Source organism: Platichthys flesus, chromosome 24 (assembly GCF_949316205.1).
Source record: "Platichthys flesus chromosome 24, fPlaFle2.1, whole genome shotgun sequence".
NCBI classification, from domain to species: domain Eukaryota; kingdom Metazoa; phylum Chordata; class Actinopteri; order Pleuronectiformes; family Pleuronectidae; genus Platichthys; species Platichthys flesus.
This window is the reverse complement of record NC_084968.1, coordinates 1,872,355-1,896,180: the sequence shown is the minus strand read 5'-3', so window position 1 is coordinate 1,896,180 and position 23,826 is coordinate 1,872,355. Positions and strand designations below refer to the sequence as shown.

General features: G+C 44.1%; 2 protein-coding genes across 2 annotated transcripts; both read right to left on the bottom strand.

Annotated features, from left to right (window-relative positions):
* Positions 1-232: 232 nt before the first annotated feature.
* Positions 233-7,706, bottom strand: trmt10a (tRNA methyltransferase 10A). The gene is made up of 7 exons (XM_062384485.1): positions 7,353-7,706; positions 2,711-2,882; positions 2,071-2,142; positions 1,918-1,992; positions 1,474-1,623; positions 1,240-1,345; positions 233-821 (listed from the first exon to the last, which is right to left on the bottom strand). Exons 1-7 carry the CDS (start codon positions 7,502-7,504, stop codon positions 637-639), a joined length of 912 nt encoding a protein of 303 aa, XP_062240469.1. The 5' UTR covers positions 7,505-7,706; the 3' UTR covers positions 233-636.
* A 2,099-nt stretch (positions 7,707-9,805) lies between these two features.
* On the bottom strand, positions 9,806-22,637 carry c24h4orf54 (chromosome 24 C4orf54 homolog). The gene is made up of 2 exons (XM_062383770.1): positions 17,989-22,637; positions 9,806-11,722 (listed from the first exon to the last, which is right to left on the bottom strand). Exon 1 carries the CDS (start codon positions 22,635-22,637, stop codon positions 18,009-18,011), a length of 4,629 nt encoding a protein of 1,542 aa, XP_062239754.1. The 3' UTR covers positions 9,806-11,722; positions 17,989-18,008.
* Positions 22,638-23,826: the final 1,189 nt, after the last annotated feature.

The following is a 23,826-nucleotide window of genomic DNA, read 5'->3' as shown; positions in this document are numbered from 1 at the left end:
AGAGCTCTTCGAGACATTGGAGCTTCCGGTCTGAGCCCAAGCTTCTCTCTCCCGGGTCAGCGTCTCCTTACCTTGTTACCATGGTTACTTTAACTTCCGGGTTTAGTTGCATGAGCAACAACGTGCTATCCTGCCCATTTATAAATATCTTCTCGCAGTCTTATTTAAGTATAAATCCAATTTAATATCCCCTATCCTAAAGCACAAACAGAGTCAATTTATTTCCACAGCATAGGAACAATAAAGTTTTATCGTATCATATTTTGTCGGGATAGAGAATACTATACAGTCAAAAACTCCAGGAATCATTAAGAGTGAAAACAGAGGTCAAGTGTTTACTTCGTCTTGTGTTAAATCTGTTCTTTGAAAAAGTTCCATTTGGCAAAGGCAGCTCAAAAAATAAAACTTCAGTAAAACGTATGCCCATGAATGTGATAGCAATACTCTGGCAGAAGTCACAGCAAAACTGAAAATATCCAAAGTTTTAAATAAATATTTAGTAAAAACCAAAAGAACTATTTTGAAATTTTAAAGACAGTAAGTTTCCACTATAAATCCAACCACTTTCATTTAACTCTTCTTTTCAATAGTATTCAACTTAGAACACTGATTGCAATTGTCCATTCAGGAAAAGTGTTAGGTTCTCTCAGTTTGCTCTGGTGTGTCGGGGTCCGGTTCTGAGCCTGAATCTTCTTCCTCTTTTTCCTGAACAGCAGTTCCATCCTTGTCGACGGCCACAGCTCCTTTCCTCAGAGGCAGAACAGTGAAAAAGGCCTCCTTCCAGCTGCGCTTCTCCAGATAGGCCAAGATGATCTCAAACACTGAGAAAGGAAGGAAAACACACAAAACACACATGACTCGTCCAACATCCTCAAACAGCCAGAACTAAGACTGGTCAGCTGCTTCACCAGTCCTTCATCTGTTCCAGCACTGCTTGTATGCTGTCTACAAGAACAGTCTCACCTTCTAAGTTATTACGGTTACTCTTGGATCTAATGAGATTTAGGTAGCTCCATGATTTAGTAATATACAATGGCCACAGACAGAATAATGCTAATGTATGATGCAAAAACTACGATGCTAAGATTATACATACATTTAAGATTAAAGTTAATCTCAGGTTAAAATGAACACCATTACTCAATGACGACTAAAACTTGTCAGAGACAATTTGTGCAGTTGCTAAAAAACCACTCATATACAGTAAGTCTTGTGTTTTGGTCAGATGTATGTACTCACCATGGTTGACTGCCAGAACCTTCCTACTGTTCATCTTGACAAAGCTGTTAAGAGGAAGCTGAGCATGATCAATCCCCAGCTCCTTCGCCCTCTCAAAGGTTATCCCCTGCAAACGATACCCAGACAGAAAAACAACCGGGTCAACTCATGAAGCGGTACACGATTGAACCATGTCTCCAAAAACGACTCAGCTTCACACGTTTCTAAAACACGCAGGACTGAAATCAGACCAACCTTGTGATGGTTGTGGTCCACCAGGCCGCCGATCACGTAGGCTTTTTTTTGGTCCAGTTCCTCCAGCACATTGGGAGAGTCTGACGTCAGGTACACCAGATCTTCCTTAGCCACAACTTCACTGTAGTGCTCAGTTTTAATGGTAACGTCCTGTACACAGATGCAGAAGGAGACACTTAAACACACGATGCCAAGAAATTGTTATTTAAATACCTCACAGCCTAATACAAAAGCCAGACTGCACAGACGGGAAGAAATATGCTTAGTGGTAAAACTAAAATCAAGGTAATTTTTACCTTGGAGGCTAAAACTAATGATTATCTTCAAAGCCACATTTACACCAATAATTATTATTTTCTTAAATAATCCTTCGGTCAATAAAACATCATATAACGTGGCCATCACAGTTTCCTGGAGCCGAGTAGTTGTTCCAGATCTGCTTACCTTCCAGTTGACCCATCCTTTGTCCTTTTCATCCATGCCCTGTTTCAGCTGTCCCCCAAGGCTCGTCAGATAAAACTGGAGAAGTGAGAGCTGTGGTTACTGGTCGGACAGGATTGTTTGTGCTCGCTCATTCGTTGGCCAGTCATCACTTACCTGTACTGGATGAACGGCTCGTCTGTTCTCAGCATAGCACCGCTGGATCTGTTTGTGAAGCTTCCGCACATCCTGAGAAGACAAGAACCTAAGTGATCAGGGAGACTTGGTTCCTCAGTACATGTTATTAGAGTTGCAGTCAGAATATAACCTCCTTTCCCCACCACTATTCCTTGACCCAGATGGAAAAAAAGTAAAGATGTGAAGGAGTTAGGAAAAAGTACGACGATGCAGAGAAAATCCAACTCCAACTTTATTTATAAGATAAAATATACAGTATACTGTGCTGTAAGTTAAGGAATAGTTTACACAGAATGACACATCCTAAGATAAGATTCTCAAACACAAGGGACAATTAACTGTGAGTTACTCACAGGAAGAAACAAAAAATTGTTATTGGAGAAAAAAAAAAAACACGACAGCTCAGATGATAGTGTGAGGATTTACACACAGAGCTCTAGATTGAGTCACGAGAATAAAACAGCCGTTGTGGCTGTAAATAATTGTGGGAGAACACTTTCTCCTCTTCTTTCATTAAGGATCTTCCAATGTTTCTAATGCTGAGTTCGGAAGCACTGAAGCTCCTATAATTATCATTTAGAGAATTCCAACAGCTATCATTATGGCGGGCGCTGCTCACCTTGAACAGCATGAGGCTATCGAAGCTGCAGTCCACCACTAGCCTCAGAGAGCTGGGCGTCATCTCTCTGCGGAGACGCTTTCTGGCACTCTGGGCATCATCCCCGTGTTCCTCCTCCTCACAATTCTGCCTCTGTACGCGACGCTGCTGCTTCCTCTCCTTTCGTTTCTGCCTGCAGTAGATACAAGCCAGTTACTGAGATGTGGACCAGGACATGGTATTACTCTGCAGACCCCCACGTTGTTGTAATACAACGTGGCGCCGTACTAACGGGTGCCTGTCGTAGCAGCTCCTGGTACTACTGTCGATTTTTTGTGTTTTTATAACGTTTGCTATTTGTTTTTTATATTTATTTTTGCACTGCTCTGTGCATCTTCGTTCCGCACAATGACGAGATGCTTTTGAAATTTATTGGACACTTTTTATAACTTTTAACCGCACATCGGTCTCTTCGGATCACTGGAAGAATGCCCGCAACACACGCCGGCATTGTTTACACCCGCGATCAGCTGATCGCCCTGAGGCACACTACCCTCTTGGCCGGAGAGAGACCCACCATCCCGGAGGAACTAAAGAGGAGACGGCGGGGCTGCAGAGCGGGGCTTAAACGGAGGATGGAGAAGAGGAAGTTTAAGCCCTTCATTCCTGCAGTCATCACTGGAAACGTGAGGTCGCTGGTAAATAAAGTGGACGAACTGGAAGCGCTCATCATGACACAGAGGGAGTACAGGGAGTCCAGTATTGTGTGTCTCACGGAAACGTGGCTGCACGAGCAGATACCGGACTCCAACGTCACCATTCCCGGCTTCCAGACGGTTCGAGCCGACAGAGACACCATCTCGACCGGCAAGAAGAAAGGAGGGGGACACGCCGTGCTCGTGAACAACAGGTGGTGGCACCCCGGGCACATCACCGTTAAACAGCGTGTCTGCAGCCCGGACATCGAGCTCGTCGCCGTCGGACTTCGTCCATATTATTTGCCGAGGGAGTTTACCAGTGTTTTCGCCATCAATGTTTACATTCCTCCATCTGGGAACGCACAAGCAGCATGTGACGTCATCCACACTGTGACTGCAGGATTACAGACACAACACCCCGGGGCCTTCATCATCATCACAGGTGACTTTAATCATGCTTCCCTCTCATCCACACTCCCAACCTTCTTCCAGTTTGTCAAATGTGCCACCCGGGAAAATAAGACTTTGGACCTGCTGTATGCAAATGTTAAGGATGCATACAGCTCCACTGCCCTGCCATCACTGGGCAGGTCAGACCACAACCTAGTCCTGCTCTCACCATCATACAAGCCTGTGATTCAGCAGCACCCAGTCACAGTGAGGACAGTGAGGAAATGGTCTCATGAGGCCATGGAAACACTGCGTGGGGCGCTGGAGGCCACAGACTGGGATGCTCTGTATGAGCCACATGGTGAGGACATTGATGGCCTGACTGACTGTGTCTCTGAGTACATTGGGTTCTGCATCGATAACACCATCCCCACTAAAGAGGTCCGCTGTTACCCAAATAACAAGCCCTGGGTTACAAGCGACCTGAAGGCCCTTCTCAACGAGAAAAAGAGGGCCTTTAGATCACAAGACAGAGCAGAACTCAAACGGGTTCAAAGGGAGCTCAAGCGCAGCATCAGGGAGAGCAAGGACAACTTCAGAAGAAAACTGGAGCACAAACTGGAGGAAAACAACACCAGGGATGTCTGGAGTGGTATGAAGGAGATCACTGGTTTCAAGAGGAGAGATGGGGGAGCAGCTGGGGATGAACGACGTGCGAACGAGCTGAACACGTTCTTCAATAGGTTCAACTCCAACCCCCCCACCCCCAGCGGATCCTCCACTGACTCCATTGACTCTACGACTGCCTCTACTGCATCTCTGAGCAACACACTGGACTCCACATCACAGCCAGCCAGGTGAGGAGAGAGCTGGAGAGGCTCAAACCGAGGAAAGCTGCGGGGCCGGACCGCATCAGCCCTCGTGTGCTGAAGGCATGTTCCAGCCAGCTCTGTGGAGTTCTCCAGCATCTTTTCAACCTGAGCCTACACCTTCAGAGAGTGCCAGTGCTCTGGAAAACATCTTGCCTGGTCCCAGTGCCCAGAAAAGGACATCCTGCTGCACTGGAGGACTACAGCCCGGTGGCACTGACCTCTCACATCATGAAGGTCATAGAAAGACTGGTCCTGGCCCACCTCAGACCGCTGGTGTGCCCATCACAAGACCCCCTGCAGTTTGCATATCAGCCCCATGTTGGGGTTGATGATGCAATCTACCTGCTGCAGAAGGCTTACTCCTCCCTGGACAGACCCAACACCGCAGTCCGGATCATGTTTTTCGACTTCTCCAGTGCCTTCAACACCATCCAGCCCAGACTGCTGAAGGCCAAACTGGAGGGCATGCAGGTGAGTGCTCCCCTCATCGCTTGGGTCGATGACTATCTGACGGGCAGACCGCAGTTTGTGAGATTACAGAGCTGTGTGTCTGATCGTCTGATCAGTAACATCGGGGCCCCCCAGGGAACTGTGCTGTCCCCCTTCCTCTCAACATACACTGCTGACTTTAAGCACTGCACAGAGACGTGTCATCTGCAGAAGTTCTCTGATGACACGGCCATTGTGGGGTGTGTTGAGTTCGGAGGGGAGACTGAGTACAGGGTCCTGGTTGACAGCTTTGTGAAGTGGTGTGGGGAGAACTGCATGCAGCTCAACGTGGCGAAGACGAGGGAGATGGTGGTGGATTTCAGGAGGAACAAGCCCCTGCCCTCTCCTGTCTGCATCGGTGGGACGGCTGTGGAGGTGGTCCCTTCATACAAGTACCTGGGTGTCACACTGGACAATAAACTGGACTGGTCCACCAACACATAGACCGTCTACAAGAAGGGCCTGAGCCGGCTTTATTTCCTGAGGAGGCTCAGGTCCTTCAATGTCTGCAACAAGATGCTGCAGATGTTCTATAAGTCTGTTGTGGCGAGCACCATCTTCTTTGCTGTGGTGTCCTGGGGTGCGGGCATCAAGGCTAAGGACGCCAACAAACGGATTGTCCATGATTGCCAGCAGTTTTGCCAGCATCCTGTCCTCCAGGATGCTGGCATCCTGGAGGACAAGCTTAGAGCCAACCAAAGAGTCTGTGGTTGGCTCTAAGCTTGTCACCCTGGAGGAGGGGGTGGAGGACAGGATGCTGGAAAAACTGCTGGCAATCATGGACAATCCGTCTCACCCACTCCACAAAACACTGGACAAGCTAAGGAGCAGCTTCAGCCACACTCATTCAACCCCGCTGCTCTAAGGAACGATACAGGAAATCGTTCCTCCCAACCGCAATAAGACTGTACAACGCATCTACCTCTGTCAGAGCCACCATCACACAACTGCACTAAACATACCTGTCTCAATTCATCACTTTATACAATAATATTGTCTTTTGCACACTCTGTTTACATATTCTTATTCTCATAGTATATTATATTATCTATTGTATCGCCAAATACTTATATTTATACCCGTACTATATATCATATATTATATCATAGTCTTTATATATTCTTTGTATAGATAAGTCTATATACACATATTTATACATGTGTACATGTTGTTATTATTATTATATTTTACTATTGTTATTATTATATATACTGTTGCTGCTATTATTACTATATACTGCTATTATTATATTGGTATAATTACCTTCATATATAAATATATATTATATACTATATATAAAGTACTATTTTTATATACTGTCTAACAACAACATTATCATATTATCATATCATCAGTACTATTACCATCATCTGCCACTGCACCTTATCTACCCATTTATCTTGTGTTTCTGTTTTTATTGTTTCTACCGCAATATTTTATATTTTATTGTATTGTATTCAAATGTACCGGCTGCTATGACGACTTAATTTCCCTTCCGGGATGAATAAATTAATCTATCTATCTAAGCTCAAAAGCCCAAGTCGTTTAACAGCAATTAGTGAAAAGGCCTCGAATCATTTTAAATGAATTTATTTTATATTGATAAACAATGTTATCTGTAATGGAGTTTGAAGACTGATTTTAGCTCCTAAGTAAAGGTTGTGGTTTTAAACTCATCTTTGAGCAGAGAATGTCAAACACTGAATAAAAAGTTAAACATTTCCAAAATTGTGAGGAAGATTATACCAAAAGTATAAGTTATATATCCTCACTAGGTTTAGACAATGCATAAGCAATAAATGAAATGTACTGACCTTTTGTTATATTAATATTGATGGAGAAAACAAGACTGCATATGTTATTGATACTGTATAATATGGAGGTTCCGTAAAAATTAGCCGTGTAGAATTTAGTGACATCTAGTGGTGAAGCTGCATGTTGCAGCTGTACACCCCTCACCTCACCTTCCAAACATGACAGAGAACCTGTGGTAGCCTTCAGTTGTCTTAAAAACTCAAAAAGGGTTTAGTTGGTCCGGTCTGGGCTACTGTAAAAAAACATGGCAGCCTCTATAGAGAGGACCCTCTCATGATGTTAACAAAGTACCTGAACTTAAAGAGCCCACTATGGTAAAGAAAACAAGTTCGGTGCGGCTGAGGAGAACATGTGTTTTATTAGCAGATCAGCTGCTGACACCAGTATGGCCTCACTCACTTCCGTAGCTCCCGGTCCCCTTCCCACTTCTGCTGCTTCAGAAGCTTCTTCCTCTGCCGTTTGGACAGGGCCTGGTTCTCCGCCGCAGCTTCTCCATGCTGCTCGCCTTGCAGCTGGCCTGACGCCTCCCTCTTCTCGCCGTCATCGGCCATGAGCACCGAGCAGAGCTGCAAGCTGCCCGCCTCACTATAACACCTTCCAGTCAGCGAGCTGCTGCTTCTGCTACTGTTAGCTTGTTAGCTGCTGTTAGCTACCCTGTACACAGAGCCAAGCGGCTGCATTTAACAACGAGCCGCAGTTTCAGATCCACATGCATGTACTGTGATGATGGCGCATAAGTGACGTCAATTTACGGCGTCAGCTGCATTCAAATGCAACCAGAAATACTGCGGACTTTTCTTTTTAAGTGGCATGTGCTCAAGCAATTATTAAAACCATAGACTGTATAAAAGGCACACTGACTTAAAGAATTTCAACTAAATATTCCAACTTAATTTAACTTCATTTCATAAGTTCAACGTAAAGTGTAACATTTAAGCAAGTTTTCTTATTATTACATTGTGTTAATAAATCAAAGAACTTGAGTTGGATTTAATTAAATAAAGTTAAACTTATAAATAAAGATATATGTCTATTCTATATTAATACAAATTAAATTAAATAATTTAGTGGCGTGTCATTATGGGTTTCTATTGAATTAGGAGGTATTTGACATATTTGACATAGTCTATCTATTGTAACACTTTAGACATTCTTTTTAAAAGTTTACAAAGTTGTATTTAATGGCTTTATTATTGGTCCTGAGTTTATCACTTTTTAATTAGCCATAAAGTAAATTAAGTGCATAATAAAGAGGAAATAACAATTAATAAGTACATGTAAACCCTTAATGCAGGGCATTTATTGCAACACATATGGAAACTAGTCCACGATGTGTGGTGTGTGTGTGTGTGTGTGTGTGTGTGTGTGTGTGTGTTTGTGTGTGTTACTGATCGGGTTGTAATGGAATGCGTTTCAGACAAACATGGGTTTAAATGCCTGTGTGTACAGTTACAGCTCTGCAACACGATCCTGCTGCATCTCCGTCCCCTGCTAACCCACTTACTGTACCAGCCTTAGACACTGACTGCTCACAACGCTGACATTCCTCCATCCGCAGTGCCAAGCCAGCTCTCAGCATGCAAACATACCAGAGAGAATTCAGTTCATCTTGTAATTAAATTAATTCAAGGAAGTCCTTTCTTCCTGAGGGAGTCAACATCAAATCTCATGTCTGTATGTTAGGTACAAAGCGCCTAGATTAGTACAGCGAGACTGGAAACTGATACACATTCACTACAAGTTTGAAAATGCACATGCCTACCTCTCTATAGCTAAGACAAATTATTTTAGGCTAGTAACTGCTGGATCTACTTATTGTGTCACTCCACAATGCAACTCTGCCTTGATGCAATAAGACAGTTTAAGTTTAGGTTGTTTTCTCACGAGGCGGTACCCAACCTGGCAACCTGTGACAAGAAGAGAGTAAAGCTGCACACATCAGCTATGTTTCAATTGAGGAACCACCTTCTGTAGTATTTGTTTCATTTGGATTGAGGGACATATTTGAAAGAGTATTCAAAATAGGACAGTCTAGTCGCACCCCAAGGTTTTCAAATCTGTTTGTGTTGTTCACAGAGCTTTAGAGATATCGGGAGGTTTATTTTTGAGCTTTTGGACACAATTTGTTATAAATTCAGGTTCATAAAGATCCCACCAGCATCTGGAAGAAATATTTCCTGATGCTGTGAAAGGTCATATGTGTCTTAAAGCAACACCTGATCCAGACAATCAAGGATTGAGGTTATCAGCAGTAGTTCAAATATCTTCTATGGTTTTAAAAGAAAAGTTCAACATTTCCAGTGGGTAACTAGGCCTAAGTTAAGTGTATTTGTTCTTATCTTTGGACAGAATCAGGCTATAGCTGTCCCACGATTTGCAATCTTTATGCTAAGCTATGCTAAGACCCCTTTCACCCCAGCCATAAACATTTTTGCCAGCTGCCGTCTGGTCGACGGTACCACAGCATCCGGGCCCGCACCACCACCAGGCTCAGAGACAGTTTCATCCCCCAGGCCATAAGACTTTTAAACTCCTCTCCGAGACATATTTGCATATTTGCACTATTGTTGTTTTATTTTCTCCTCAGCTGTTTATATATATATTTAGATATATATACTTCATTTTCTATTTTAAATTTTGATATTCTATTTTATACTATTTCTATTTTTATTTTATTTTATAGGTTGTAATTACTTGAGCATTGCTAGAAGAGAGCCTGAGACTCAAGCATTTCACTGCCAGCGACTGCTTAATGTTATTGTTGTGCATTTGACAATAAAAAATCTTGAATCTTGAATCTCTGTCCTTATCCTTCTTACCTGAACTCCATCTAGCCAGTGATAATAGACAGGTTTGCAAAAAGGGTCTCATGTTTATTCAATTTCAAAGACGCACAAACACATTTACCAACAGCATACTAATGTAATATTGCATTCCGTATTTGTGACACACTTTTGACAACACTGTACATTTGCAAAACGACTCTAAGTGGAAAAAAATACATCATAAAGGTGAACATTTCTCTTTCTCGACCTCTTCACCTCACGTGTGCTCACCACTTCTTTCCAATAGTCTCTAACATCCTCACCTCTCCTTTCCATGACAAACCTACCTACTTTACCCTGATTTACTGTCTGTCCACAAGGTTCATGTAATAGTTTCAAAGCAGCAGAGTGGTCCAGTGACCCCGACTCTGCACAAAACCCTGAAACAGCTAAAGTCCCAAAATCATTCAGGGATGCTTCCTGGCACCAGGTACTCCATGAAACCTGTGAAAAAAAGTATTTACACGTATACACACATGTCGCTGTTACTGAAGTAAAAGTGTTAATAATCGTGTTCGTTCAAAAACTGCTGAAATATCACAAGAAAAGTGCTGCAACAGGCAGAATAAAAGCTACTGGAAGGATTTACCATTTTATGATTAAATGATTGAACAACCTATCAGCAAGAACAGTGAGCTAATCAGTTAACTGCAAAATAACTGGGAAAGTAGATTATAAAGCTTACCTTAATTTATAGTATCAGGACACGTGCATCATATACAATTTATAAAATCTTGGATTAGTTTTGTTGCTAACAAATCGGCCTCCAGTCCAGAGGGGAGGATCCACAATCAATTTGAAAACCATAACATTTCAGCAGCTGAAACTAAAATTAAACGTCAGGAAAACCTTATTAATGTGTGTGCCTTATCAAATACAATCAAAACAGGATCTGTTGACACAAACTGCTTCTAAATGAGACACATGATCTTCTCTCTATTCTCTTTTGTCAAATACAGCGAACATTCTAAAACCTCTGTTGTCTCAGAGTTTAAGAAAAACATGGACTGTCCAGCAGGTCCACAGTCTGAGAATGATTACATACAAACAAATAACTCAGTATCAAATAATTCAGTTTCGATATCGTCATGTAGTAACAGTGACACACATGGAAATACATGTTGAAAGGGGGCGAATTGAAAACCAGTTTGCAAATCAGACAGTTACTGGTTCTCTCTCTTTGCTGTACCTGATGGAGTGAATTCTGCAGCTGCACAATCACATTCCTTACATTCCAGTGAAAACAGAGGGAAAATTTAAATGAGCCAACTGGATCTTTCCACAAACACAAACTTCCTCCATGTGGTCACTGAATGAAAACAGAAAAGCTCCCATACAACACATCATGGCTTCCACAAACTGTGTGTCTGCAGGAGCATGGTGAAACATCTGTTGTATGTCTACCACTGTGCAGATTAAACTCACAAATTACATTATGCACACAAAAGCATCACAAATGACATATCTGTCACCACAAACCAGTCAGCAAGTAATTTCATGACTTAAATTCCAGCAGTAACCGACAGTTCATAGTTCATTGCTATAACGAGGCCTAAAAATGAAATCAAGATGGTTATCATAATTGTTTCCATCTGTTGGAGCCTTGTCCAATCGGATTGTCCAAAATACACGACAAACATCATATTCATAATCCTGACATAATCTTATTTTTTTTTTTTTATCAGAACTAAACCCTGATTAGTATTGGGAGTGAGTGATTACATACAAGCAGAGTCTGTGCAATATAGGCCTGAGTATAAAGTCTTTCCAATATTTTTACAACGTGAGGAGATAAAACAAAGCAAGGAACACAGACCTTCTTGTACAAATGATATAAACCGGCGACACCATCCCCCCCTCCAGCTGATAAAACAAGCATACAGGATGCAGCCCAGTGAAGAGCCCGGAACCCGGAGCAGTCCAGCATCCACCCAGACTTCAGTTCTGCATGAAAACAACAAAACAAAACAGACTCAGTTATTGTGAACACGGCATGAAAGGACTGCCACAGGTATTTTCATTCACATTGGGAAAATGTTGAATGTGTGCACAGTATGATAGAATTGCAATTACTTAAAGGGACTGACTGCAACAGCTGCTACTCACAGATTGTTTTAGCCGCAAAAACTTGCTAAGGTTAATCACATCATTAATTGGCTCTGTGACGGTTCTTTGAGACAAATTGACACTGAAAGAATTCCTTTCGTTTTTTTTTTTTATTTGGGTGTCTGTCTGTTCCATTGCATGTCTGAAAGCAGCTTACTGTTATTTCACATTAAATCCCTGAGACAACTATGCCACATTGACTTTGTATGGAAGTATATTAATGCCAAAATTATTGAGCAAAAGCTGAAGCTTTATCCAAACTAGATTTTAAATTCATAAAGTATTCTCAGACCGATAAAGCAAAACTATATCGGTCTGAGAATAATCAGGATTAGCTCATAAGCCATGGTTATGATTTCCTGATTTTATGTAAACTGACCGATTCTGACCTGTATATATCGTTTTCTAGATCATTATCTGCATATATTCAAATTAATAAGTGTAGTTGGTCCATTTATCTAACTGGCAGCATTAAAAGTGTAGTAATTTGTAAATTATGACACTTTTCTAATTTGACTTGAAATTAATGGCAGTGATAGATTTTTAATTTTACTTTTAATTTTAATTTAATAGTGTCCGGATTGCATTTCTAATACGAACTGATCAACCCTTATAGTGAACACATTTTGAACATGAATTGATGGTGAATTAATAATATTCACTCACACTACTCCGCTCCTCTGCTCCCTTCACTGGTAACCAGTGGTTGCCCGCATCCGGTTCAAAACACTAGTACTTGCGTACCATGCTGTGAATGGATAAGGTCCAGTCTACATCCAGAACATGGTCAAACTTTACAACCCAGGTCGTTCACTCCGCTCTGCTTCGGCTAATCGGCTCGTTGCTCCCTCACTGCAAGCTAAACACTAAAAAATCACCACTGTTTGCTGTCCTGGCTCCTAAATGGTGGAATCAGCTCCTCATTGACATCTTGAATAAAAAAAATAAAAAAATACAAAAAATCTTTTGAAACTAACACTTTAGAAGCACTTAAATGGCACTTATTTATAGGCACTTTGTAGTTTTGCTTTATTTTGAAGAAATTGTACTTTCTTGATTCATGTTTTTCTGGGTCTGTACCCTCATGGTTTTATGCACTTATTGTAAGTCGCTTTGGATAAAAGCGTCAGCTAAATGAAATGTCATGTAACGTATTGTAATGTAATATCAAAATCATCAAATATCAGATTTTCCTCTTGCAGACTGATCCCTGTGCATATAGTTTTGCCACTAATATGCCTCCATACTCAAGGGTTGATTTGGAGGAAAAATGTTGATCTGACAAAGGAACATGACGGCAAGATCACATTCAGATATCAGGTATTAGAAAACATTTTTCTAATATGGTGATTACTTACATTAAGTTATAAAATGTTATTGAAGATATTGTCATCATCCTCATAACTGTTTACATCTTGAACTGCATATTGACTGTCCTTGGTAATACCCTCAGTGGCACTGTGGAAGTGGTGTTTATGAAGGGAACCAGTGTCCTGGTGAATCTCTGTGAGAAGGTATAAAGTTTTGTGTTGGTATCCAGGTCCAAGAACAACAGCTGACCTCTGTCCCAGTCCAGCTGTACCCTGATCCTCTGAATCGGGCTCTTCACTGAGAGAGTACGGTCCATGTATGGCGGAGAGTATGCTTGGAGTTTTCCATTTTGAAACCATATTTCCCAGTAGCCAGTCGGAATATCTCCGTGCCTCTGAACAGACTCTTCTGTCACACCCACTGCCCAGTTTGCATCATTTTGAACTTCAACATCCCAGCTGTGGGTCCCCGAGTTAAAGCCCTCAGATCCCAGGACTGTAGTGTAACTATCAAATCTTTCAGGGTTTTTCGGAAGCTGTCTCTCCCTCTCTACACATCGTACACTTCTCAGATCGTCACTAAGTAAAAGGTTTGGATGAGCTGTGTTTGGGTCCAGAATCACGGGATTGTAGGAGACCATGTCCTTCATCTTGTTCCATACTTTGAAGGTGAGGTTGCCCACATTTTTCGACAAGTCTATAAAAACTCCAGAGGCCAGCTTTGGATCCTCCAGCAGGTGGCGCTGCTTGACTCTTTCCACTGCGGCATTGTAGTTCTGCAGGAACAAGACGTCTGCAGTTTTCAGTTCCTTCTCTGTGATTCTGATAGTTTCTGAAAGAGCTGCTATCTCTCTGCTCAGAGCCTCAATCCTCTGCTTCATCACAATTCTGAAGCTTCGTAAACTCATCTTTAATCATCTTCTCTGTTTGTCGGGCCTGCTCTTTAATAACATCCGCTGTTAAATCCCAGTTTACCTTAACTTGACTCAAGCGCTCCAGTTTGTCCTGTAAGGGCTTTAAGGATGTCCTGAGCCGTTCCCTGTTGTCCTGTGCAGCCTCATCGATTGGTCGGAACCTGTGATTGGTGTGTGCTCTTGAGTCACGACAGACGACACACACAGGCTGCTGATGGTCCAGACAGAAGAGCTTTAGTTTCTCAGAGTGCAGGTTGCACTGAGCCTCAGGACCGGCAGAGGCGCTCTCTTCCAGAGAAAGTTCCTGTAATAAGACTTCACACAGGTTCCTCAACGCCAAGTTAAATGGCGGATCACTCTTTGAAGATCTTCTTTTGCAAACTGGACACTGGTGCACCACTTTGTCTGCCCACCAGGTCTGCAAACAGTCTTTACAGAAGCTGTGGCTGCATGACAGCACAACAGGGTTTTTGAAAATCTCAAAACAGATGGGACAAGAAAAGTCAACAGCTGATCGCAGAGCCATGTTCTGTCATATATTAAAGTAAAAAAACACAGAAGAGAGGCAGAGTGATCACAAACTCAGCCAGACGTGGTTACTTTCGATTTGAATAACCTCAGTCAAACCAGTCAGCACTGCACCGAAACAGCATCATTTCAGTTTTCCATACAGTGTCCAGAGCTCTTCTTACTGTATCTGTTCCGTCTTAGAGAAAGTGCTGGGTTTGAATCCTTTCCTGTGCCTCTCTCTTCAGAGTAAAACAGTCACAAACTGGTTTTCCTTACAGTTAAAAGGGGAGGAGTCTTTTCAGGGCATTTCTGGTAAGAGATCATCGACCAATTAACGATGACTCAGCACAAAAATGGAGAAGCCTGTCTCGTGAAGCTAAAAACACAAGGACTAACAAAAAGTGAAGTGTTTGACTCAAACTGGAAACAGCCCAGTATCTCCAGTGTTCCAGGTATTCCTTATTGCCTTAGCTGTCCTTCAGACTCCTGTCTTCTCTGACAGACAAATACAATCAACAAATTCCAGGTTAAAGTCCAGGCAGCCAGACGACGTGTGGGCATGCTGCTCGATCAGGTCACAGTTCCAACCGTGGGTGTGTTGCATTCCACCTACAGCTCACCTGCCCTGTCTGTGTTTCATAATCTGCACCACATATTTCATATTCAAAAAAATACATGCCTGTTATTGACGTTGTGGTTATGACTATATTAGATAAATCAAACCTTAATTCTAAAATGCTACTTTGTGTGAATCTATAATCCAATAATCCAATTTTCCGTATCCTTTAATCTTCAGAAATTCTGTACCATTAGAGTGGAAACTCAATTGTTCTGAAAAGTCACAGATGAGTGATGAGTGACAGTTTGTGGTTGGTTTTCCTGAATTACACCACATTTAGCTAGGCAGTCATAATTATCTCATCTGTCTGACAGAATTCAGTCACAAACAAATCTCTGTTCAGTTGTTCTTCACAGACACGTGAAGAGGTTGTGGTGAAAAGTGCATACATCCAACAAGGCCCAACAGTTTCCTTATGAAGCCACATTTAAATTAGTTTGATCCAGATCTGCAACAAACTGCACATATACCTATAACCTAAATGTTATGGATTCCTCTTTGGGTTATGTCTCATCCCTCCACACAATGTCATGGCAATCAGTTCAGTACTTTTTGTGGTAAAACTTGGAATTCAATATTATCTCAATCAGCTCTATGTACTTGGGGTCTTCTACTGGTAAAAGAGGTGTATTATAAGCGACATGATGACTGTCCTATGTTGACTGACACTTAACCATACACATTTGTGTCCCCAGTCCGGAGGATTTAAACTAGCAACCTTCTCCTCTCTCCAACCATCACTCCAGATCTGTTTACTTTATAAACACAGCTGAGCCCTCCAGTATGTGGGTCTCATTCTCAGATGAGAAGGGGGAACTCCACATGCTCGGCTACGGTGCAGCTGATCTGCTCGCCTGTCGCATGCCGTGTTTATATAATTGCTGATCGGTAAAGCTGACCTCTCCATCTTTCTGTCTTTAAACGTCTGGTCCTATAAAAAGCAGGCTGACCCTGCTGAGACTCTGACCTGCCAGCCAACATCTCGATGTCCAGCAGCAGCTGAGGCTCTTGGTGTACACGCATAACAAACACCTGCCACTGCCTGACCTTTTACCATGTCCACCACGGTACACACACAACACCTAGCCCATGAAGAATCGTATGTCAACGTAATCCTCTGTATCCCTGCTGTGATATCAAAATTCATGAACTAGTTCAGGCTGCTCAATTTCGAACTTTGTAATCATATATTGTCCCTTTTACATGCATGACAAATCCTAGTATATGATTGGTTCGTATGTATGTTGCATCCAAATTAAATTATACTAGAAAACTGTTTATTTGAATATGGCTCATTTGACTTAAGGCAAGATGTAAAATTGTAATATAGAGAGTGCACCCCCCATCCACTATGTATTTAGGAGGGGTTTAGGGATAATATGACGGTTTCTATGGAAACACAAATATAAAGTATTACAGACATAACATATTCAACTAAAATGGTATTTAGTAAAGCACATACCTGCACAGTCCCCTTAAATTAAATCAAGCTCCACCATCCACCCATAATCAGGGATAGATAGAGATCAGACATCAGAATTAGCCTGATGTGGATTATTCTGATAAAAACCTTTCCCAGACCTGCCCCAAAACTGAATCGGGGGTTTACATGTCTTATCCCACATCACTCCACTGGGCTTTATGGAAATGCGTTTCAGCAGTTAACTTCGTAATCCTGCTAACAAACAAATCAACAGGCTGGGCGAATATATAACCTTCTTTGAAACCAACAGGGAAATAAATACATTTTAAAGTCAGATCATTTTTTGTCTAATGTTTATCCATCCAGCTTTTTTCTAAACAACAGGTGGTTGCTAGATTGGTTATTTATTTATCAAGCACTGGGGGGTCTTCATACTGTGAACAAGTAGAACAATTTTAACCAGGGAGGTAAAGGCAGTGCAGACGCTCTCGCTCTCTCCCGCCCTTTCTCTCTCTCTCATATAGAGCAACGATGAAATGCTATATATCCTTCTAATAATAATAATAATGCTTATATATGCCAATATACAGATAATTGTGTTTTGGGGGATCTTTTTAGTAAAGCTGTTTTACTCAAATGGTCGCTTGACGAATTATTATTAATATTATGTTTATTCTGTTGACTTATTTTATATTTTAATTCTCTTTCTACCTCATTTTGACTTGTCTGCTGATGTAACAAGGGAATTTCCCTGGTGTATGATCAATAAAGTTATATCTTATCTTATCTAAATGGGAATATGGGCAGCAAGGTTTGCATTGGAAGCAATAGTACTGGTAGATTCATGTGTAAATAATATATGTGCTAGTATATTGTCCGTGTTCTTTTGTCGACATGATTTGGATCCTCAGCTTAGATTTTGTCATATTTCCCTTTCATAGGTGAAGGCTCAGAGATGTTACAATACCCTGAGGCAGGATTTATATCACAAGATTTAAATTGTCGTAAGCTTATTACAAAAAGAGCAAACACCAACATATTGTTGGCATACTAATATTCAAGCCAAGTTGATACTTTTGTTTTAAGAGGTTACAGGCCAAAAAGTTTGGAACAACATGCATGACCTCCATTTACGACTTCAGAAAAATTGTCATAAAACAATCCTTGGTAGAAAAAGTCCAATGAGGTCTTAAGAGTTTCCTCTCACGATTTCATTTATGGTAATGTAATTTTAAAAGATGATTGTTTTTAATATTGAAATGCATTTATACAGTTATAGTCAATTATAAAATCAGTCCAACACCAGTCTGACTTTCAGATCCACTCACCTGTCCAGGTGAGCTGCTGTCTATCTGTGCTCCACCACGAAGCTCATGGTGGTCCCATCAAATGAGGGTGGGGCAATGATCCGGGGCCCCTGTTGGGATGTAATGCTGATGACCGGCTGCTTGACGCCGGAGTAGCCCTGTAGCGGCCGGATGGTATAGGCCTGCTGTTGAGAACCAGTGGCCGCCTGGGGAGACTTCCCAGTTGCCATGTAGTAGGGGCTCTCCATGTACATCCCCTCAGTCTGCTGGGACATGGCTTTCTCGCCACTCTCCATCCCCGGCTGCATCGACATCTGGGACTGCACCAGCGTCCGGGTCGGGATCATTGAGGGTGTGGGCATGAAGCCTGGGTAGATCATGTAGGTGTGTCCATATGCTCCTGGACTGAGTGCCAATGGTGAGATTGGCATGGGCATCGGAGTCATGGGAGGCTGCGGCATGGGCACATCCACATACTGGCCTGTTTCGGGGTCGAAGAGGCGCTTGGTGGCCGGCTGCACAGGAGTGTCCACCAGGTAGTAGTTTCCAGTGGTGGGATCCAGGAGCATCTTCCGCTGGGTGGCCTGGAAGGGGTCCATGGTGGGAGCGGGGGTGACTGCCGGGGAGAAGCAGTAAACGTGCGGCTGACTGGGGGACATGCCCAGTGGTAAGGAGTGGTAGATGGTAGCAGAGGGTATCTCTGGTGAGCATGTCTCCATCACGATGCTGGAGCGTTTATGGGTCTGACTGTGGTCCTCATGGCCCTGTGCACCAGATCCAAAGTATCCTGGAGGAGTGGTTGGGTGTGACTGAGCGGCGGATGAATACACAGATGTTCTATCACCACAAGGGGGCTTTTTGCTGCTGCTGGCATGAGACTTCACCGGAATGGTTAGATAGTTCTCATTGTCCTGTGAAAATCTGTCCACCTCCTTTGATTGAGGTCCATCGTTTCCGCTTCCCCTTTGCTGACAGATTTTTGATGACACGGGCAGCTTGGGGGACTTCGGGACAAAGTTTTTGGTGCTGTAAGGAGTTTGTGCAGTTGCGTTTGACTGAGTCATCTTAGCGGCTGCAGAAGCTTTGAGGCTAGAGCTGAGGCTGAACTTGTTTGGGCTGCCTGTGGTTCCAGTGGTTTGCGCAGACTTAGCAAACAGCCTGTCTTCACGGCCACCAGATGTCTGAAATCCCTTGAGAGGGTCTTTGTCCTCCCGCTGCAGCAGGCTCTCACCGCTAGGGGATGCTGTTCGTGCGGGTGGTGTCTTGGTTAAGTTGGGATAGGAGTCTCGTCTCAATGGCTGGTACATGTTGGACCCTCTCCCTACGTCCTCCTCGGGTCCTCCTCGTCCCTCGCTAGCTAGCATCGAGAGCACGTGGCTGTCTGTGAGGGGCTGCAGCTCATTCTTCCTTTTCCAATTATTTTTCTCATACACATAGAGCTGCTCCATGGTCTTCACGGCAGCCTGGAGTTTTGCCAGAGCCCCCTGGTTTGCCATTTTGGATTCGGGTTTCTTATCTGTAATATCTGATGTATTTTCCTGTTTATTTGAAGCCATTCTGCTTTCAATTCTCAAACCAATGTCTCCCTCTGGGGAATTATTTGATGCTGCTGTCCCTGCTGCCCACTGCAGTAGAGCTCCTTTGGCGCCTTCTGGAGACGCTCTGTCAATGTCCAAGGGATCCCGGTTAGACAAGTCAATATCACCACACTGTTTTCCGTTATTGTTTGTATTCACAGACTGACATTTTATCACTATGGGGGACACAGAATTGGGATTTCGACCGGGCGTTTGCTTCATTAGCTCTGGATGGTTGTCAGCCGATGCGGTGTTAGATTTAGTGTCATTGTTATCCACAGAAACAAAGTGATAGGAGCTTTTAACGAGTTTACGCACGTCCCTCACCTGGTGAATTGGAGTCTGTAGTTTCCCTATATTGTCTCTGATGTCTCTGACCATGAAATGCGGCACTTTATCTGAGCACTCACCCTTCAGAGCTGCAGCCAGCGACTGGCATTTGAAGTCATCCGCTCTGGCGTGGCTGGCCGCGTTATAGCCTATATTAGGAGCGCGCAGCTTGGAGACGCCGAAAGGCTCTGCTTTGTTGTCCCTGACGCTCCTCAAGTTGATTTTAATTTCCGGAGATCTGGAGGTAGCCACGCTCCTGGAGTCCGTGACGTTTAAAGTGTTGTCGGAGCGCGGTTTCACGCCTCCTCCCTCGCCACACGGGGAATAACTCCGGCTCTGCAGCTGCTGTCCGACCTCTCCGTCACCGGGCAGCAGTTGGATACTTGGCACAAACAAATGTGACATTTTGGTGGGTTTGCCGCTGCCCGCCGTGCGCTGATCCCCGTCGCGCTCTCTGTCGTGAGCCGACGGCGGTTTCTCCTCCCAAGTTTGATCGTTTTTACGATCCTTATGAAACTCTAGCTCCTCGTCCCTCCAGCATCTGAACGCGCTATTCTGGCTGCGGAGGAGCGTGCTCCTGGACGCTTCCATTGCGCCTTTTTTAGTATCGGTTCCAACCTCGTTTGCCGGCTCCAAATTAGTTTCTGGTGCGGGAGCGGGCGCGTCCTGTCTCCGGGAGTCGCTCCTGGTATCGCACGAGCCGCTGTCCACAAGGTCCCCTAATTCATCCACGCACATTATGGCGTAGTCGGAGCTGCTCTCTGAGAACCTGGAGCTCTGCCGCTGCAGCTCCCTGCTCCCCTTCCCCTGGTGACTGTCGCTCTCCTGCTGCACACAGCACGGAGAAGGCGCCCGCTGCGACTCGCTGATCTCCCCCCTTTCCATCTTGCGCTCCTGCTCGAACTGCATCTTCTTAGAAATCACATTTTTGATCAGGCTCGATGCAAATATGGCTTTCTTGTGCGTGTCCTCCATGGTTTTAAAGGGCGGCTTGCTGGCCACTCTCTTCTGGCTGCTTTGCAAGCTGTTGGTAACTTCATCCGTGGAACGTGATCCTGCGGCGTTTTCTGCAAAGTTCGTGCGCCTTTCTCCACCAGACATTCCCGATTTCACATTGCATCGAAAATTCAGGGTCTCCGTGAGTCGTATCACCCCACTGTGACCCTGACTGAATTTCCCCATCAGCTCTATTTTCTTGGTGGAAGACGACGCACCATGGGGGTTTTCACTCAGAGTGAAAATCTTGCCGGGGGGCGGTTTGATGCTTGCCAGTGCAATGTCCTTATAACCTCTATTTTCTATGTTTTTTGCTATTTCAAAGGAGGCCGTCGAGTTTGGGTGGGAAACACCTATTTGGTCCAGTCCCTGTGACATGTTCATGTTGCCATATTTCAGGTCAACAAACGTGGACCACCTGTTTATCCCTATGCCGTGCTCTGATGCAGAGGACTCGCTGGAGGTGCTGAAATTGATGGCATCAAAGTAAGGGTAAGCCAGGCTCTTGAAGGTTCTGGCTGTCAGGTTGCGCACCTCCTTGTCAGCGTCGTCCAGCTCGCTGACGGCGCTGGACGCACCGCTGGAATACTCAGTGACCTCTTTCCCCTTTAATTTGCCGCCAAAGTGCACGCGTCCTGGCACAGCTATGAAACACTTCGCCCTGTCACACAGCGTCTCTGTCTTCCCATCAACTCCCCTTAACACATAGCGACCCAGGTCTCCGGAGCGCCCGGTATGATAAAGAATATTCCCATGCTCTTGGATGTTGCCAGGGTCATTTATAGCGCGAGAAGTGGCCCTGATTGACAGGTGGATCTGCCCCCCACTGTTTCCACTGCACTGCTGCTGGTGCTGCTGCCTCTGGGGCTTTGACACACTCTCATCTGAGCTGGTGATCTTGGCCGCGTCGCACGGATCACTTTCAAGCAGAGTGCTGACTGTTGCTGCTGCGCCCTGAGAGCGAGGCTGGCCGCCGGCCCCCCTCTCCCCCGTCGCCCCGTCTCCGTCGAACGAAGCATAATCGACAAAGGTGTACACCTGGTTGTTATCCTCAATGTCCCAGCTGGTGGAGGAGCCCGCCCCAAGGTCGTAGTCACCCCCGTGGTCAGACAGCTCAGAGAGCTGAATCTCGTGTGTGGTAATGTAATGAGACTCGTCATCGGTTACGCACGGGACGCAGTCATCAGAAAGCACCAAACTAACACTATCCTCCTCTTCATCATCATTGTAATCACCCGACTCACTTCTCCCACTCAGATAATTGTCATCACAGTGTAATTCACCATCTCTTTCTGTCTTCAAGTCCTCGGGTTTGGACACATCCGGCTGCGTAATAGCGCGCTCGCTTCGGTCTCCTGATTCGAGACGACCCTCTGACTTTGCGTTGAGACAATGAGGAACTGATGACGATGATGAATCAGGGAGACACTCCTCGCCCGCTCCTGCACGTTTATCATCCCCGGAGCCCCCTTTCCTCTCAGAATCAATCTCTGCTTTATTCGCCAGCTCATGGGTTGGTCCCGTTGCGCACGGAGCTCCCGCGCTCCTCTTGTCAATAAGGACAGACATTTGGTTTTTCCAACCAAAGCAACAGTCTTTCCCAGCTTTTGCCCCTTTTGTCTTCACGTCCACAAACTCAAAATCGACGTAATCGATTTCGTCTTGCTTCACCGGGGCATCCTCACCTCCGTGAGCCGGTTTCTGGAGCAGATCTTTCATCGCCCGGAGAGTCGCCGAAGTCTCCACGCAGCTTTGCTCCGTCTCCATGGTTGGAGTGGCAGGTTTTAGCTTACATTTGGTGTCCGACAGACAAGAGGCGAAAGAGATGGACCCCCCCCCCCCCCCACACACACCACCCAGGACCCCCCCCCCGTCCTCCAGACAGTGATGGTGCTGCGCGCAAAGCTCCTTGCCTGGTTAGATAGTCACTCTGATGACAAGGAGGCGCTCCAGAAATTCCAGCTCCCCGTGACATGAATGCCAAAGCCGAGGATCTAAAACGGAACAGAGACATTACCAACTACCGTCTGGCTCAAATGGGTCTCAAGATGGGGGTCGCGGACCAAAAGGGAGTCCTTGAGAGGACCCTCATGCAATATGGCATTCCTCGCTCTTGTTTCTATCAGGAATATTTCAACATCTGTATAATTCTCTAATTAACCACATTCAACTATAACGTGGAGAAGCATAGAAAATAATGTAAACCACTCATATTTTATTTTTTGTATAATTTAATTTATAACACCACCTGAACTAGCTCTAGACAAATACCAGTGTTCATATGATCGTGCAAGCCGCATGGAATATCTGCAGATCAGATCGGAGAGGTGAATGGCTTACAAAATGAACAGAGGAGCCGCTGCAGGCATCAGCATCTGCAATATTTTTATGTTTATAGCCTCTGGATGTTTCATTGAGGGAGAAGGGGCAAATGCAGTTTCATTTTTTACACATTAGAGAAACTATGATTCGAAGCAGATTTTTATCACATGTGTTAAAGCATGTTCGGAGGGGATTTCTGAAAAAAAGGATACTGGCCTCTGCTGACCACTCAAGTTGTTGTTTACATGTCTTTCTTTATTTAGCAGATGTTGTTTACATGTCTTTCTTTATTTAGCAGGTATCTACTATTTCGTCTATTAAGTGAAGCTGACCTGAGTCGAGAGTTAAAGGACAAAGGGTTGTGTTTGATGCACAGATGGTGCTTTGTTGTTCTTCCTCTGTTGTATGTCTACTTTATAAATGTTAATTAAAAAGTCAGTCCCTTGTGTATGTTTGCACTTTATTATGTCACAGTGAAGCTGAACTTTTTGGAAAGGAGATGAATTCATAATTTTCTCTTAGTAGACATCAAGTCAACTGAAATGTATTGCCATGCTTCCACTAACAGTATGCAGCTGAATGAAATGCTGTTTCTCAAAAGGCCAATGTGCAAAAAAACATAAAATACAGAACA